We start from the raw sequence: 18,645 nt of genomic DNA, 5'->3' as shown, positions 1-18,645 counted from the left end.
TAAGGAACTCAGAATTCCTCCCGGGTGGTGGATGTAAACCATTGAGGTGATAATGTCCGACTAGAACCAAGCTAAGGACGACTGAGGCCAAGCCATCAGAGCATTGTAAATCGCTCTCAACTCCAAAATGTTAAAAAGAGGAGAGCAGACACTTCCTAGTCCATAATTCCTGCGCTTAAACAAGACCCAGACTGCTTCCCAGCCGAGCAGGTTGGAGTCCTTGGTCACATCACCCAGCAATGTCTCTAGAAACACGTGCCCCGAGACAGATACTCCTGAAAAACCACTACCGAAGAGAGTCTCTTGTCGACTGATCTAGATCCGAATGTTCTCCATTTTATGGAAAATAGCAAAGAGAATGATGTCCATGGTGACCATCAAACCAATTCCCTCCATACATTAAGTCACTGAAAAGTGAAGGTAAATAAACTGCAGCTAGATCCAAACTCCCAACCTTCTGGTTGCAAAATGGCTAAGCTATTTACTGGACCACAAGAGCTTGCTGTTAACCAGACAGTAGACTGCAGAGAAAGGAAAAAGGAATAAATCCTTGATTATCTGACCTCTGTTAGAAATCTCCTAGATAGAGAATCTATTAAAAGGTCCCCAAATAAATCACCCTTGTAGATGGAGCAATGGAACTCTTCTCCAGATTCCTTTCCCATCCATGGGAAAGTAGATTGGACAAGATCTCTTGAGAGTTTGCTTGAAGAAGGATGACAGCTAAACCATATATTGTCCAGAAAAGCACCCTTGCAATACCCTAAGACCTAAAAGTCTTTCTAGAATGACAAGACTCAAACTTGAGAGGATCCCGAATAATGGGAACAATAAATACACATCCTTCAGGTCTATGTTCATTATGAACTGGCCCTCTTGAACCAAAGGAGAATGGATACTACTTTGAAGGTCAGAACCTGAGAAACTTGAGGTAAATAGCTAGGTCCCGTTCCCAGACTGGGACTGGAACTATCATTCCCAGAGAGGAAGGTCCTGAACCCAGTTCAAGGAATGCCTCTCATCACACCTGGATTGCAGATACTCTAGCAGTAGAAATCTGCCCCTGAGAGGAAATCTTAGATTAGACTAAGTAAGGGATTCCAAAAGACATAACTGACCTTGCAGAAAGAGGAAAAAGAAAACCTTCCTTTAGTCTTACTGTCTTGACGAGTGGCAGAAATTTATTCATTTTTGTAAAGTCAGAGGAAAATTCTGCCAGACCAAGTCCGAAACAAGGTTTCATCCTTGAAAGGAAATGTCAGAAGCATGGATTTGGAGGAAATATACATTGAACCTGCAACTGCAGAACTATAAAGCCTAAGCCACAGGTAGGCTTCTCAGCTGACCAAGATTTCAGCCACAATGTCCCGCGGGCAAGCACAGCAAGTCTAATAAGACCAGACATTGCTCTAAATGAGCAATTAAACCTCCAGCTTCTTATTCATGGATCCGTAAGGAGCTAGCTAACCTCCACAGGGATAGAAGTTATCTGAGCCATAGTAGAAAAGCTCCCTTCTACTAAGGGCACCGTGCATTTTAATAGAGTCAGCAACAGGAAAATCCTTTAAGGGACGGGAAACAGGGAGAAAGGTATCCCTAGCTTCTCCTATTCCTGTGAAAATCCCCCTAGCACGTCTAGAACACTTCCTCATAGGAAGGAAATCATAGAACTGATAAAGTTTACAAAACTTCCAAGGGTTGACAACGACAGGGGTATCGGTGTCGTCCAAGTAGCTAAAACCTCCTTTAACGGTTCACAAGGTGTTGAAGCATGCATCTGAAGGAGACCACTTCAGCATCAGAAGAAGGAATTATACTGTCCAGATCTGAGATTTCACCCTCAGAAACTACCGGCGAATCCTCCTAAACAGACTTAGTAAAGGGCCAACCTGTGTAGCAGCATGTGGAGCAGAAACCTTATTATCTGAAACTTTAAATGTCCTCTTGCATTTTCCCTGTAGGAAAGTAAAAAACAAACCAAGCCGCAGATACCGCAGAGGATACCTGAGCTGCAAATTCTGTATGCAAGTACACTCCTCCTGGTGATTAAGATGAACCGCAGGGCACTGCATGAGACACCATAGAGGCTTGGGACAGTTGAGGAGAAAGTTGTGGCATTGCCTAAACAGCATCATCCTGGGAGACATGAGGCTCAGAATGTAACCACTTAACTGTATTACAGAAAGCAAGACATTAAACAAACTAATTATTTGTCCTGAAGGACAAGAGGCTCTAAACAAGAGGGACATAAATGTTTATTCACAAAATGGCATACCAGCACCAATATGCCTATATTTCTAGTTTGGATTGGAACTCCTGGAAGTGCACCACTAACCACAGTGCATAACAACTTATAAAATCCTTAAGGATTAACATAGGCACAGACGCATAGGCCTCTGAACACAGTGGGCATGTCTTCAAAAGAACAGATGATCTGCTCCCAATGAGACAACAGATTAGGAATTAAAAATAAAATCTGTACTATCACTTTTAAGGGGAAAAGTATAATTAACTTCAATAACCCCAGCTTATATATGGATCCTGCTAGCATAGCTTAAGGAGGGGGCATGTAAGCAAGAGACAGAGAAAGCAGCGTCTTGTACATAATAAATCTTCTTCAGACACCAAAACTACACCTCATCCTTGCACCGAAGGCAAAGACAATGACTGGGTATTGTGGGAAGGTAAGTGACATTTAACAGCTTTGCTGTGGTGCGATTTGCCTCCTCCTGCTGGCCAGGAGTGATATTCCCAACAGTAATTGATTCCGTGGACTTACCGTACCTTAGGAAAGAAAAGAAAGTGTGTGGGTTTTTTCATCATATTTTATAAAAAAAAATTATTGTAAATTATATGATATGATGAAAATAATGGTATCTTTAGAAATTCCATTTAATGGCGAGAAAAACTGTATATAATATATGTGGGTACAGTAAATGAGTAAGAGGAAAATTACAGCTAAACACAAACAGCAGAAATGTAAAAATAGCCCTGGTCCCTAACAGTAAGAAAATTTAAAAATGGTCTGGTCACTAAGGGGTTAAAAAAAATTAATTAAAAAAAAAAATTATATTTGGTATTTATACATAAAACGAAATATACATATGTATTTAATGATTTATATTATCTAAAGTAACATTCAAATAAGAAATTGGAAAATGTGATCAAGCCTTTACACTGAATGCATATATTTTTTTTTTTAATTTTTCCTTATTAAATTATTGTGTCTCCTAAAACAAATCCAGTGCACAACATAACAGATCTCAAACAAAAGGTAAGTAAAAAAAAAAATTACAATTTGTAAAAACTTTCTGAAAGTTAAGCTTGTTAAAAACATGACCATAGTAATACATATGACATAGAATCTTAATCAAGCTTTAGCAAGCAAAAAACTGTACACGGTGTATGTCAACTCTTGTCAGCTTAATGCACAAAAAAAAAAAAAAAAAGTTATATATTGGAAACAGCCATAGACAGCTAAGTTCTTAAACTGATGGTAAACTCTCCCCTTTTTAAAATCAGATCTGGAATGTAAGCGCTATTTTAGATGGAGTTTTATTCATCATGTGCAATGAAGATGCGCTATAACTTAGTTTTTATTATAGATATGAAATTCTAATACCCCACGTTACACCACCCACTTCAAAAGTCAATTTTCCTGTCAGCTAAATGATTGAATTACTCTCCAATCAATGCTCTAGCTACAACAAAAGTGCCATATGGGGAGAGCGCTGATTGGACAATTCAATCTGTTAGCTCACCGAAAATTGGACTTTTGAAGTGGGCGGAAGAGCATGCAGTATTTGAATTTCATATCTATATTAAAAAGTATATTATACTGCATCTTCATTAGAGCTAATGAATTAAACTTCATCTAAAATGGCGCTTACATTCCAGATCTGATATTAAAAAGGGGAGAGTTTACCATCACTTTAAGGACACAGTTCACACTTTCTGCTGCTTTAGAGTACAAATTAATTGCAACTGGTCTGGTAAAAACATTTTGGATAACTCCCAAAAAAAAAAAAAAAAAAAAAAAGATTTCTTTATGGTCTCAACCATAAGCCGCCCACTTCATCAGCCATAACCATTTATGTTGGATATAGATTTTATTAACAAAGTATGTTTATTTTTGATTATGCTGCAGTACCAGTAAGGAGAGTAAAAATCAAAATGGTTGCCTTCTGTTATGCTTTGTTTATAGGTAAAATGTGGTGATTTGTCAACTCTGTCAGATTGTTTGTCTAATGGAGTTAATACATTTTTTCCTCTCATAATTAATGGTTATTAGCAAAAAAGACATTTACAAAGAATGCAAGGGAGAAGAATAAAAAAGAAAATATTTTAGATATACAAAGAGATCATCTAAGCATCACAGGAAACCAAACCAGTTTACTCTTTAGAAAGTAAAGGGGTCCAAGATGATACGGGTGCAATGGCCAATGATAGAACTCAGCAAAAGGCATCCCTGAGAAAGCAAGATTCTTACATAAAACGTAGACCGAGTATGCAATTTTAAAACTACTTCCAAATTTACACCTTTTATCCAATTTACTTGGTATCCTTTGTGGAAGATTAAAGCTAGGTGGGCGCATACCTGTGTCTTGCACTTTATGATAGCAGTGTTCTGCAAAATTGCAACAAATGTATGACTACTATAAACAAACACTGCTGCCATAGGGTTAGCTTTGATAAGTGAGCAGTGTGCATTTCCAGCTCTGAGAATATTGACATATTTCAGAGCTAAATTACATGAAAATGTATTACAAAATTATTTCACTATGCAAAATTTAAAATGTTTAAATAGAAGCTCAAAAAACAGGTAAGACAGACAATAATACCATTTGGGTAGCCAGAACCATAGTTTGCATCAATTTCACCCAAATCCTCTAAGAATTTCCAATCTTTAACCACTTGATCCCTTGCTACCTGGAAAAAACAAAACAGAGCTTAGTTTAATATAGCTTGACACAGGTCACATAATGTAATACTTTTTTTTTTTAACTACATTGGTAATTATAAATTAGTTTCTTTAACTTTACACTTATAGTTATATGTCCTTTCCACTTCCAATGCTCGATATACATAAATATTTTTGTTACATGAATACAAATGCAGCAGAACAAGTGCAGACACTAGTAAAAAGACAATCACACACTAAAAAGAATGTTTGTAATTAAACAGCCACATTTTTCTTTTTAATTTTTTTTTTTTTTAAAGTTAACCGCAAGGTCTTTTGCTAATCCAAAGGCTAGTCATCTCCGGCACTGTGAGCACACAGTTAAAAAAAAAAAAAAAAAAAAGGGAGGAAGATTTGAAGCATGTGGTTTCCTCCTGATACGCAGAATCAATCACTGCTAATTTATTTAATTTTTTTTTAATTTAAAAAGGATCAGGCCGGCAGCCAGGGACACCAGCTGAAGACCACTTTTAGCTAAACAAATGCCGATTATCGGCAAACTTAATTCAGGTTATTCCACCCGATTCCAGTAATACAAAGGTTTTATCGAATGATGACTGTTCCTTAAAGAATCCTTGAAACTTCCCCCAAATCAAAACAACTGCAGTCTAGGCTGGCCAAAGTCAACATAACTATGTTATCCTTGTCATGCCGCACCGCTCTAGCCGTTGCTAGGGGTGCAGCGTCTCCTTCCCTGCTCCTTGCCAGGGGCTGTGTCGGGTCGGATGCATGCAGCGCTGACGTCATTGCAGCACGCTCCTCTCTCTCAGATGCCGGTCCGGATTCCTCTGGCACGAATCTTGTGCCTATGTAAGTCGCTCAATAACGATCTATCACTACCCAAGTATAGGTGTTACTTTGTGTTCCTGGTTGTGATAGATCGTTACTACAGTATTGCCTTTATGTGTTTGAACCCTGCCTGTCTGACTACTCTGCCTGTTATTCCCCCAAATTGCTGGATTGATATACAGCTGCTGAACCCTGCCTGTCTGACTACTCTGCCTGTTTAACCCGTTTTAGATTGCCTCTGTTGCTGAACCCTGACTGTCTGAGCATTCTAGTGGTGTGCCCTTGGACTGCTTTACCGTTGCCAAACCCTGCCTATTCTAGTGATTTGCCTTGGACTGCTCTGCCATTGCCGCTGGGGACTGTCCTGCCTGTGGTGAGTGCCGCTCTCCTCATCTTACCCAACTTTCTCTGCTCTGGGATATTCCCTATCATCCCGGCTCGACACTGCATTACATTAAACTTGGGCCATGGAGTCAGATGAGGTGGCACGAGACGTTTATCTTCAGGGACAGATGTTGGGAACCCATACCACACAATTGCAGAATATGGATTCTAAGCTAGAGGCTATTACCGCTCAACTCTCCTTACTAGTTACAGCGAGGAATACCGCTCCTGTTTCACCGCCAGTCCCTACTCCTGCGGCATCTTCCTCTGTAACTATACCCCGGATACCTTTGAATGAAAAGTATGAAGGTACTACTGATTGCAGGGGCTTTCTTAACCAATGCAGGCTGCACTTCCGCAATGATCCTCACACCTTCCAGTCTCACCAGTCAAGTGTTACTTTAAGCATTTCCTTACTGTAAGACAAGGCCCTAGCCTGGGTCTCTCCCCTTTTGGAACAGAACTCTCCACTCCAGCATGATGCCGATTTCATTTCTGCATTATCTTCTGTCTTTGGGACTTCTGGCCATACCTCTGCTGCAGAATTTTCTCTCCTGGACCTCCGCCAGGGCAATAGAACTGTGGCACAATTTGCCATTGAGTTTCGCACCTTGGCACTTGAAACCACTTGGGATGGCAGTGCTCTCAAGGCAGCCTTTAGGAGGGGTCTCCATGAACGCATCAAAGATGAACTCACTTATCGTGATATTCCTTCTTTGGATGACTTTATAATGCTTTGTATCAGTCTGGACTCTCGCTTTCAGGAGAGACATGCAGAGAGACAGTACTAGGAGGGTCCTTCCCTACCGTCCTCCTATTCGTCCGGTTTCAGCAGTATCCTCTACCCCCTCAGCAGCTCCAGTTACCTCAGTGGAGGAACCAATGAATCTCTCCTCCTTCAAACCTTCAGAGAAAGACAGAGGAGATTGAAACTATGTGTTTATTGTGGGTCCAAAACTCACCAACTAAAAGGACTGACATTCGGCCGGGAAAAGCCAATGCTTAGGGGATAACAAAGGGGTACCTCTAAGCATAATCTCTACTAAATCCCCTCCTCACTCCTCTCGCATCCTGGTACCCTTACCTTCCTTGAGAATACTGTCAACACTCAAGCCTTCATTGATTCAGGGACAGCTGGAAACTTCCTGGATCACAGTTTCATGAACTAAGCTGGTTTGCCTCTTTTGCAGAAAAGACACTGTCTCAAGATAACTACTCTGGCTGGCACCCCCCTTGGTTCAGGGTTGATCCATTTTGAGTCAGCACCCCTAACCCTGACTGTGGGAGTCCTTGATACAGACAGCGGCAGTTCGAGGTCATTCATTCCCCAGCACAGACTGTCATCCTTGGCTTCGGGTACACAATCCACAGTTCGAATGGGCTGAAGGACAACTGGCCTCCTGGGGTATCTCCTGTTTCCACTCCTGCCTTGCTAAAGTCACTCCTCTGCTCCGCATCCCCATAGCCAGTATACAGACTCCTCCAAACTTCCTTCAGTATATGCAGACTTTGCAGATGTATTTGAGAAAAAAAAAAAGCAGCCGACGTGCTGCCACCCCACCGTCCTTATGACTGCAAGATTGACCTCTTTCAGGAGCCCCACTTCCTAAAGGGAGGACTTATCCACTCTCCAAAGCTGAAACCAAACCCATGGAGTACATCCAAGAGAACCTAGCTAAAGGGTTTATTTGCCTTCCTCCTCTCCTGCTGGGTCAGGTTATTTTTTGTCAGTAAGAAGGATGGTGGGTTCATACCCTGCATCGACTACAGGGCCTTGAACAACATAACTCAAGAATCGCCATCATATTCCATTGGTCACCGATATGACTCGCTCCAGGATGCTCGCTTTTTCACCAAGTTGGACTAACGTGGGGCATACAATCGGATTTGTATCTTTCAAGGACGCTAATGGAAGACCGCCTTTAACACAAGATCCGGGCATTACGAATACCTTATAATGCCCTTTGGGCTGTGCAACACCCCTGCAGTCTTCCAGGCATTTGTCAACTACGTCTTCCGTGACCTCAACCAAACTGTCTTCTATATGGATGACATCCTTATTTTCTCTTCCACTTTAGAGGAGCATCACAAACACGTGAGACAAGTTATTCTGTGTCTCAGAGACAATTCTTTGGTAGCCAAGCTAGAAAAGTGAGTTTTATCAAGTTCAGATCCAATTCCTTGGTAATGTCACCTCGAAAGGTTTTGCCATGGATCCTGCTAAACTCACCGCAGTTCTAGAATGGCCTCAACCAACTTCTTTAAAGGAATTACAGAGGTTCTTGGGCTTCTCCAATTATTACCGCAAGTTTATAACAAACTGTAAACAAACAGTCGCTCCTCTCACTGAACTGACAAAACGGAACCAAGACTGTAAACATTGGCCTCTTGAAGCCATAAATGCCTTCTCTTTTCTGAAAAAGGCTTTCTGTTCTCCAGCTCATTTTTTTGGCAAATATTGTCAGGGTGAAAACTTAAGTGCTGAGGAAGAGGAGTTAGCTATGACATGGGCATCCAGCAATCATCCATCTGTAATGCCAACTATAATTAAAGGGACAGTCAACACCAGAATTTTTGTTGTTTAAAAAGATAGATAATCCCTTTATTACCCATTCCCCAGTTTTTTGCAAAACCAACACTGTTATATTAATACACTTTTTACTGCTGTGACTAACTTGTATCTAAGCATCTTCTGACTGCCCCTAATCAAATGACTTAGTTATTTTGCATATAGTTGCATTTTAGCCAATTAGTGCAGTGTCTGCCACTAGCCACGGGCGTGATCACAATGCTATCTATATGGCCTACATGAGCTTGCTCTCCTCTGCTGTGAAAAGTAAATAAAATAGAGGCGGCCATCAAGGGCTTAGAAATTATCATATGTGCCTCCCTAGGTTTGCTTTCAACTAGAATACCAAGAGAACAAAGCAAAATTGTTGATAAAAGTAAATTGGAAAGTTGTTTAAAATTACATGCCCTATATGAAAAGTTTTTTTGGACTTGACTGTCCCTTTAACTTCAAAGCTAAAGGGGAACCATTCAAGAAATATATGTTTGCTGAAGATATTTTAAAGAAAGTCAGACCAGTGAACTGGTGGAAGTCACTTAAGCACTTGGATTTAGAGTAATGATTTCACTTTTAACAGCAGTAGCTTCTTCTGCAGGCGTTGAAAGAATATTCTCTTCCTTTGGACTCATTCACTGTAAATTGAGAAATCGTTTGTGACCCGATAAAGCAGGAAAGCTTGTTTTTCTTTTCCAGATTATGAATAAAGAAGAAGCTGAAGATGACGAGTGAGCTACAGCGGTGAGTATTTAAGTTTTTCATGTGTATGCTGGGCTGACAGTCTAAGTTTCTTAAAATATATATAATTTTGTTTAGCCAAATTAGTTAACAAACATGGATGTTTGTTTAAGCAAATAACATATGCTGTAATGTTATTGTTTCAGTTGAATAAAATCTATTGAAATAGTTATTAAAAAGGTAATGATTATTTTTCTCCTTCCTAAGTACAACAGAAAAGTTGTCCAAATATGAATTATATTGATTAACCTATTAAACTGGGGATAAAAAAAAACTAATATGAAAAGTTTTTATTCTAAAAATCTTCATCTACTTGCATATTAAAGTTATACCAGAAAGAATTAGTCTTTATGTAGAAAACTATGATTTAAATCAAGCCTTACTGACTAGTGATTTTAATCGTGAATTAAATCAGTTTGATCCACCCTGCCCCATGGCCTCCAATATCCTCTTTGTACCTCTGAACCTACGCACCCCTGTGCTATCCTGGGCTAATAGTAAACTCTCAGGACATCCTGGTTTGACTAGGACTTTTAAGCGTCTTTCCCAACACGTATGGTGGCCTAATATGAAGTCTGACGCTCAGGATTATGTGAAAGCCTGCACAACTTGTGCTGCCAACAAAATTCCCTGATCCTTGCTCCTGGCTTGATCCAACCATTGTCCATTCCCAAACAACCATGGACACACATAACAATGGACTTCATTGTGGACCTTCCTCCTTCTGACCACCATACAGTTATCTGGGCTGTGGTTGATCGCTTTTCCAGACTGGCTTATTTTGTACCCCTAACTAAACTGCCTTCTGCCCAGGAATTATTGTCTCTTTTTCTCTTGCATGTGGTACGACTTCATGGCATTCCTGTGAATATAGTTTCTAACAGAGGTCCACAGTTCATCTCTACCTTTTGTAAGTTGATTGGAACCATTGTTTCCTTGTTTTATGGCTACCATCCTCAGACCAATGTACTAACAGAGAGTAAACCAGGATCTTGAAGCCTAACTTAGAGCCTTTGTCAACGCTCGCTATACCAACTTGTCTGAGTTGTTACCCCTAGCTGGGCTGGCAAGAAACACTCATTGGCACTTTTCTCTTAGATGTTCTCCATTTCAAGCCGCCGCAGGGTATCAACCTCGTGTCTTCCCTCTTTCAGCTCAGTCCACAGGGGTTCCTGCTGCAGACCGACACGTCATTGGACTCAACACTCATTAGCAACGTATTCGCTCTCAGCTACGTTCAGCTGTTTCTAGATATAAAAAGTTTGCTGATCGTCATAGAGCTTCTGTACATGCCATCCCAGTAGGTGAACATGTTTGAGTCTCTACACGACAAACTCGTCTACTTCAAACCTGTCACAAATTGAGGCCTAGGTTTATCGGCCCTTACAAGTTCCTGAAAAGATTGTCTCCTGTTGCCTACAAAGTGGCCTTACCCAAGACCCTGCGCATACACCCAGCCTTCCACATCTCACTACTCAAGCCTTACATCAAGAATAGATGTACCCGGCTCCAAGCTCCTCGTCCGTGGTGACCCTGAATATAGGGTAGCTAAGATCCTGGACTCCAGATACAGCCCCAGACAACTGCAGTATCTGATACACTGGAAGGGTTACTCTGTGGCAGATCGTTCCTGGATTCCAGCCAGTGATGTGCATGCCCCATCTTTGGTCTCCAGGTTCCATGCTGCTCATCTTTTGAGGCAAGCTCTGATTTCCGGAGGGAACCCTTGAGAAGGGGGCTATGTCACGCTGCGCCGCTCTAGCCGAGCAGCCGTCTCCTTCCCTGCTCGTTGCAGGGGCTGTGTCGGGTCGGATGCGTGCGGCGCTGATGTCATTACCGCACGCTCCTCTCTCTCAGTTGCTTGCTCTTGAACTGCTTTACTGTTGCGAAATCCTGCCTGTCTGACCATTCTAGTGATTTTACTTGGACTGCTCTGCCATTGCCGCTGGGGACAGTCCTTCCTGTGGTGAGTGCCGCTCTCCTCATCTTACTAACTTTCTCTGCTCTGTGATATTCCCTATCATTCCGGCTTGACGCCGGGATAACAAGACTACAGGCCGAATTCAGTCTGATAGAGAAAGTATCCCACGAGCATTACAATCCTTATACACTAAAACTGCATCACGGGGGCGTGTCCGGGCTCTTGCCGAAGATGGCTGCTAATCTGAGAGCTCCGTCAGAGTTATATATTCATTTCCGAAATATCCGAGTATACGGATGCCATCCAGCACAAATTTTTATAGTATATAAGAGAGCAAATTTAGCTGACCTGGGCAATACTATTATTGTTTATTGTGGAGCCTCGAAGACCGGACCGCTGAGGGTAACAGGAGAATTAAGTATATCCTCCTCTGCTACTAACTGGGAACTATTGTATCTTAAACCTGTTTACAATGAAGGAATGCATGTTCCAAGACCTGCTTGTGGACTTTGAGCACAACATTTGTCAACGACTCAATACCCTCATTTTAATGGTGGAGGAGGAGAAAGATTGCTTAGGGTCAGATAGAGTGAGATCTATAGTGCAGCCTGACATATTACTGCCTGAAAAGCTAACTGAGCAGAGATCTCTGTTGGTGAGACACCGGCAGCCATTTGCGGACTATATGGAAAGGAGGAGAAATCGTGAAGACCCATCCTCTCACGCTATCATGGGCAACTCGATTGTGCTGGACGTCCCCTGGATACCGCAGGTTGCAGTCTTACAGACAGCAGAGTCAACATCTAATTAACCATGACGGAGTAGCCAGCACAGAAAGATGCTAGTCGACTATGAACGACAGAGGGCATATATGTTACTTGCGTCGACGAACCAGATCCTATTCTTAGCTGCTATCGGGAGGGCTGCAGCCGACCCTCCGGACGGCGGTGAGAGCCTCAAGGTTTCTATGAGTGAACCGGAACCTAGCCCGCAGCTCACCAGGGGAGTGGAGGGTTGCTCACTTTGGATGGGTCCTGCCGCTCTCAGGGGGGGACCCTGTGCCCACCTGGATTGCCACTGAAGAATTGTGTAGAGACTGTGCTGCTGCGAGAGCTGGAGTGGGATAAGGACACTGCTCTGTCTCACGACCCCAGAATTATCTACACCACCTGTTTACCTGGACTGCTTATTATGACAATCCAGAGGTATCGGATGTGCTCTTTAGCCCAGTCCAACATTCTTATAAGTCCACTAGAAATGTTTTACTCAGAATAACACATTAAGAGACTGCCCTGTATCTTGGCCCTAGATCTATATGTACTGTCTGCTGTTTATCTGACTTGTGTTTAGGATCTATTGCAGATCTATTACTTGGAATAGTATTTATATATATTTTTATTATTTATTACAGGTAAAGTCAGATATCGGGTAATCCTAGGATTACCCAGGTAAAAACGGACAATACCCAAGCGGCTGTGGGTAAAGCCCGATGTACTGTAATTCCCCCATCCCATCTACACTTTTTTTGCCTCAGCCTGGGGGTTTGAAGGGGGGCACCCTGCCGATCCTCTGGCATCCACCCCAAGTGAACTTTGGGGAATGGGGTTTACAAGGGGGGGCTTCATCCACCTTGAACCCCCCAGATGGAGGCAAAAAAAAAGATAGTAAAGATGGGGGAATTACAGTGCATCGTATATACGTTTCATGCAGTGACTCGAATCGCATGCACTCTGAGACTTTACCCACAGCCGCTTGGGTAATGTCCGTTTTACCCGGGTAATCCTAGGATTACCCAATATCTGACTTTACTCTATAAGGGTGCCCCCCCCCCCAATCAGTTTTGAGCAGAATAATTTCTTAACATTATTAGAACATATTCTAGTCTTGAGAAAACAAAACTAGAAGCATTTGTCACATGCATTTAGATATAATCATTGATGTAATTGCTTAGCAAAGAAAATAAGTCTCCACTGGTCCATGATGTCTCTCTTACCCTTTTGCTTGCATTTGCCACAAATGTATGCTGCTGTCCCTTTAAAAGGGGATATTCAAGTTATTAATTTCTTTACTGCATCTAAAATATTAGCTTCTCCGAGGGTAGCAGGGAAAATCCCCCAAACATTATTGGTGCATACAATGGCATCTGATTAATTGTAGTGGTACAGTGTTTCTCCCCCACCACCAACAAACAGCCTTCATACAGCCTGAAGCATTATGTACACATTTCTCCAAAAGAGGACCAATAAAGATGAAGGCACACATTAGCTGAACCACCATTAGTTCAAGTTGAGAAAAGGAGGAGGCAAAATATTGCAATTCTTTTAACTTATTGTTTTAGTTTATATTCTTGATTCATAAAAAGTTGAAATAGTGATTAATTCAGCATCAGTTGATTCCAGATGGATTGCTGAAGCATAACAACCTTTTACTCCTTGACTTCAATTTGTTTCTTACAACAATCACACACAAAAAAAATGTTTTAACCTTCGTTTAGAAATCTGCTGTATGTAATATTATATTGTGAGGATTCTCATTGTTCTGCATTATTTTATTTTCTTCTGACTTTAATATTAAACTTACATGACAGGTTAGAACTGTTTAGTGTGCAGGTGCTTTTAGATTTTGTTCCAGTATTATTTTAATACATAAAAACACATGGATGAGAAAACCTTACAATTACTGTTCGTATGATCCAATTTTACTGCATTAGTTCTATTAGTGAATGATGGTACCTGGAACAGGGCATTGCCTTTGTTCTGGTTTCATACAAATGAATAGTAATTTTGAAGCTAAGATCTGAATGTATAAAATTCATTTTGAAACAAATGATGAAAGCCATAATAAACGTATGAGCAAAGAATACAGTACAAGCATTGCACTCATAAATTAATTATGACTCTATACTAAAACAGTAAAGTTTCTTTTTTGTTTTTTCCCCCCTTAAAATGTAAGAAACCATAAAACACTTCTATTACAGAACAATCAGACATCTTATCTATGTGATACATACTTCAGCTCTTTTCTTGTTATGGCTCAACATAGATAATTAGCCATTTCGTCCATATTTCATATAGGTGCAAACCTTACAAAACTGTTGCCATACAGTTCTTCAGACACTTGCACGCTACCTACCTGGGTATTCTCTTCAATAACTTGGTAGTTTTGATAATCAGGAAACTTTTTTTTTAATTATATGCTATGATAAATAAAAACAACATTTTGGGTTTTGTGTCCCTTTAACCCCTTCACTACGGGGAATTTCAGAGAAAAAAACTTGCCCAAAATATATGCAGTTATGTCTAAAATAATGCAATGTAGTAACTAATTTAGTATAGCAGAACTGCCCAAATTTTCTAAATTGACCCCCAAAACAAAACATTAAGAAAAAAAAAAAAAAATAAAAAAAAAAAAATTATATATATATATATATATATATATATATATATATATATATATATATATATATATATATATATATATATATATATATATATATATATATATATATATATATATATATATATATATGCAAAGTGCACTCCAGATCCTGAGTAAGCAACAGCTTCGGGTGCTAACAACAATGGAATATAACAGAGAACAAGAAGCACTCCAGAAGTCTTTCCAATTTTATCACCTTTAATAGTGAACGTTTTCGGGGAAACAAACAGCCCGTCCCCAAACTTACAAGGTTACCAAACACTTACCACCCAGCTGTGTTATAGACCGCCACCAGAGAAAAGTGCGCCACGCTCTCCGCGGTAGATGCGCCGCCCCTAACGAGTGACGTCACTCTTTAGGGGCGGCGCATCTACCGCGGAGAGCGTGCTTCTTGTTCTCTGTTATATATATATATATATATATATATATATATATATATATATATATATATATATATATATATATATATTTAATTAGAATGGCACTAATTATTATCATTTTTAATTTATAAAGCACCAACATACTATGCAGTGCTGTAACATTAAATATACAGTTATGATGGTAGAGGGAGGAAATAGGAGCTCAGTTTTAGAGAGGTTAGGCTTTAGGTAGTAAGAAGCCATCCAGGATGAGCTATTAGCTAGGGTAGGCAGTTGGTGATAAGAGTCAACGAGTGTCAAGAGTGTACGGGCGAGATTTAGCTGTTAGAGCTGCACAATGAAGATACTGGTGACGAAATATGGGAGGGGGCAGACAGACATACTTAGAAACACTTTAGGCTACTAAATTGGGCTATATAGTTTAAAATAATAATCGTTAGCAAGTTTATAGGAATTACCTATTTGAAATTTTGGGTTGACTGTCCCTTTAATGATGTAATTGCGGTCTACAAAAAAAAAAAAAAAAAAAAATTTGGAACACTTACACATTAATATTATTTACTAATAATCATATTTTATCATAAATATATGCTATACTACTTTTTAAATTATTATTTAAGGTTAAAAAAAAATGAATTTATTTATCGGAGCTTTATGTAGAAAATATATTAGCAGTTAAAATCTACTAAATGGGATAGAAGCTTCTCTAGATAGAAAAAATGTTTTATTGAAATGTATAGACTGAACTACTGTTACATTCGTCTACAATTCTAAGTTTTTATAAGTTTGAAAAGGTACAGTATTCTATTACTATGACTGATAGGTTGTGTTATAATGGTAATAAATGTTAACATTGAATTATAATCACGTGGGTACATCCACTTAATTGATTTAGCGCTGCGGAATCTGTTGGCGCTCTACAAATAACCGATAATAATAATAATAATAATATTTAAGTGTAATGCATATTAGTATTTTCACACTTTAAATAAAATTACATTGACACTGTATCATCAACTAATGACATTTAGAAGTTGTTGGTGTTAATAAAAATTGTTTAAATGTGAAGTTAAAGACTTTAGTAAATGTGTTTATTTCTTGTGAATATTAACACATATGTATGAGACAAAACATTAGAAAACACAAATTAAACTATTTTACCTTTGCACATATACTTGCTGCACTAACAACAGGAAACAGAGAATCAGCTTTGGGTCTTACAGTGACTTCCAGCTCAGGAAACTTTTGCTTTAACTTTGCCTGGTATTTCTCTGCAGGACCCACAGTGTCCACAAAAACCTGTAAGGAAATCAAGTTTTAGGTTTCCAACTCTCAAACCCGCTGGGGTCCTACACCACTAGATTTCACACTAACCTCAGTCAGCTGAACACCAGCATCTAGAGCATACTGGATCAGTCCAATGGCAGTATCATGGGATAAAGCATTAAGGTTGTATTTTGCCCTTAAGGAGACAGGTAGAAAAATCTCAGATGAGGTTTAATTGTAACGTACTTTCTGTTAAATTCATATAACATTTTTAGACAGTAAATTATTTTCAGAAATTCTCATAGAAGAAAAAAAAATCTCCTGGATTCCTTCAACCATTGGCATAATCTTGTTTATTATTCATGACCAGTGTGCTAAAAACTATCATAAAATAAAACAAAAGGGTAGCCTAGTTTGGTTAACACTATTTCATAAAAGGAAAAAAAAAAAAGCAACAAGGCACTTAAGAAGCAAAATTCATGCATGTGATCATACCTTTGCTGCATGCTTGTAGAGATGACATTTGGGGACAATATGTGTAATGCCCAACCAATGAAATCTGTTGCAGTATTTAATTTTTCAAACAGACGCTCCCTCTCTGCTTCACTGAGTGTCTTGGAGTCTTTAAAAAATAAATTAAAAATTAGCCAATCGATAGTAATATGTTTCATAGAGGCCACAGTAAAGCTGTGAAATTGTTTAGTGTTAAAGTTGATATTTCGAGCAAAAATCACTTATTTGGAACAGGTCTATGACCTTTGTGTTTTTTCAATTTCCTATTTGCTGCAGATACTACAACCAATAAGGGACATAGACAGCTAAGAGCATCACTTGTTTGTCTTTACAACGAGGAATGAAAATAAACCAAAGAAAAACAATTCACACAACAAAATCATAATTGTGAGACTGCCAATGACATACACTATATGTCTGTGTCCTCTGGATGTGTTTTTCAGCTTGTTAGCATTCCTCAGTGAGATCCCATAAAAAAGGAAACAGAAAATTGCAACATAGTGTGAATCTGTAACGGCACTTTGAGGAAGTAGTTTTGTAACAAATGACTACTCACATTTGTTGGAGCTTTCGACTAAGTTCAAGGATATGCGCACTCCCACTTTATACTGATGGGAAAACAGTACACTAGGCAAAACTTGGATACAAATTTATTTTAAAATATATAAAAGCGTCACATAAGCCTTGATAACACCACAATGTAAGGGTACAAAAGCAGATATGCTGTAACAAATGCTTCAAATCACCAAACTTGCAAAGAGGTAAATGGATCAGCAGGAGTGTGACCGCCGAAACCAATACCTCTTTAGAAGCAAGACAATAGCGCTAAGCCCCAGGTGTCCTGGCTAGTGTAGAGACACAATAAAACTCAATATAGAACAGTTCAGTTCCGACGTACGTTTCGCTGGTATGCTTTGTCAAGGATTCCTTGACAAAGCATACCAGCGAAGATTCCTTGACAAAGCATACCAGCGAAACGTACGTCGGAACTGAACTGTTCTATATTGAGTTTTATTGCGTCTCTACACTAGCCAGGACACCTAGGGGCTTAGCGCTATTGTCTTGCTACTAAAGAGGTATTGGTTTCGGCGGTCACACTCCTGCTGATCCATTTACCTCTTTGCAAGTTTGGCGATTTGAAGCATTTGTTACAGCATATCTGCTTTTGTACCCTTACATTGTGGTGTTATCAAGGCTTATGCGACGCTTTTATTTATTTTAAAATAAATTTGTATCCAAGTTTTGCCTAGTGTACTGTTTTCCCATCAGTATAAAGTGGGAGTGCGCATATTCTTGAGCTTAGTTGAAAGCTCCAACAAATGTGAGTAGTCATTTGTTACAAAACAACTACTTCCTCAAAGTGCCGTTACAGATTCACACTATGTTGCAATTTTCTGTTTCCTTTTTTATGGGATCTCACTGAGGAATGCTAACAAGCTGAAAAACTCATCCAGAGGACACAGACATATCCTTGATTCAGAACTTTATATGGTTTTCCTTTTATGATTTTTGTTATCACATTTATTTCACACCTTTTTCTTTGTGATATTCGGTATATTTATTGTAAACATACACTATATGGTCAAAAGTATGCGGATACCTGATTATCACACCTATATGAGCTTGTTGGACATCCTATTTCAAAACCATTGTTGTGACTACAACAGATGCCACTCTTCTAGGAAGGCTT

General features: G+C 39.5%; 1 protein-coding gene across 2 annotated transcripts in view; it reads right to left on the bottom strand.

Annotated features, from left to right (window-relative positions):
* Positions 1 to 18,645, bottom strand: part of RNASEH2A (ribonuclease H2 subunit A) — a 48,557-nt gene that overhangs the window by 27,364 nt on the left and 2,548 nt on the right. Inside the window, exons 3-6 of one of the 2 annotated variants that reach the window (XM_053716033.1) lie at positions 16,938 to 17,064; positions 16,551 to 16,638; positions 16,338 to 16,475; positions 4,842 to 4,929 (exon numbers count right to left, since the gene is read on the bottom strand). In XM_053716033.1, coding sequence (XP_053572008.1) covers positions 4,842 to 4,929; positions 16,338 to 16,475; positions 16,551 to 16,638; positions 16,938 to 17,064 — 441 coding nt within the window. The remainder of the gene's footprint in view (positions 1 to 4,841; positions 4,930 to 16,337; positions 16,476 to 16,550; positions 16,639 to 16,937; positions 17,065 to 18,645) is intronic. The other variant, XM_053716034.1, reaches the window with a different exon arrangement.

This window comes from Bombina bombina, chromosome 6, assembly GCF_027579735.1.
Source record: "Bombina bombina isolate aBomBom1 chromosome 6, aBomBom1.pri, whole genome shotgun sequence".
NCBI lineage: Eukaryota > Metazoa > Chordata > Amphibia > Anura > Bombinatoridae > Bombina > Bombina bombina.
The sequence above is the reverse complement of the archived record's forward strand: the minus strand, read 5'-3'. Positions and strand labels throughout refer to the sequence as shown.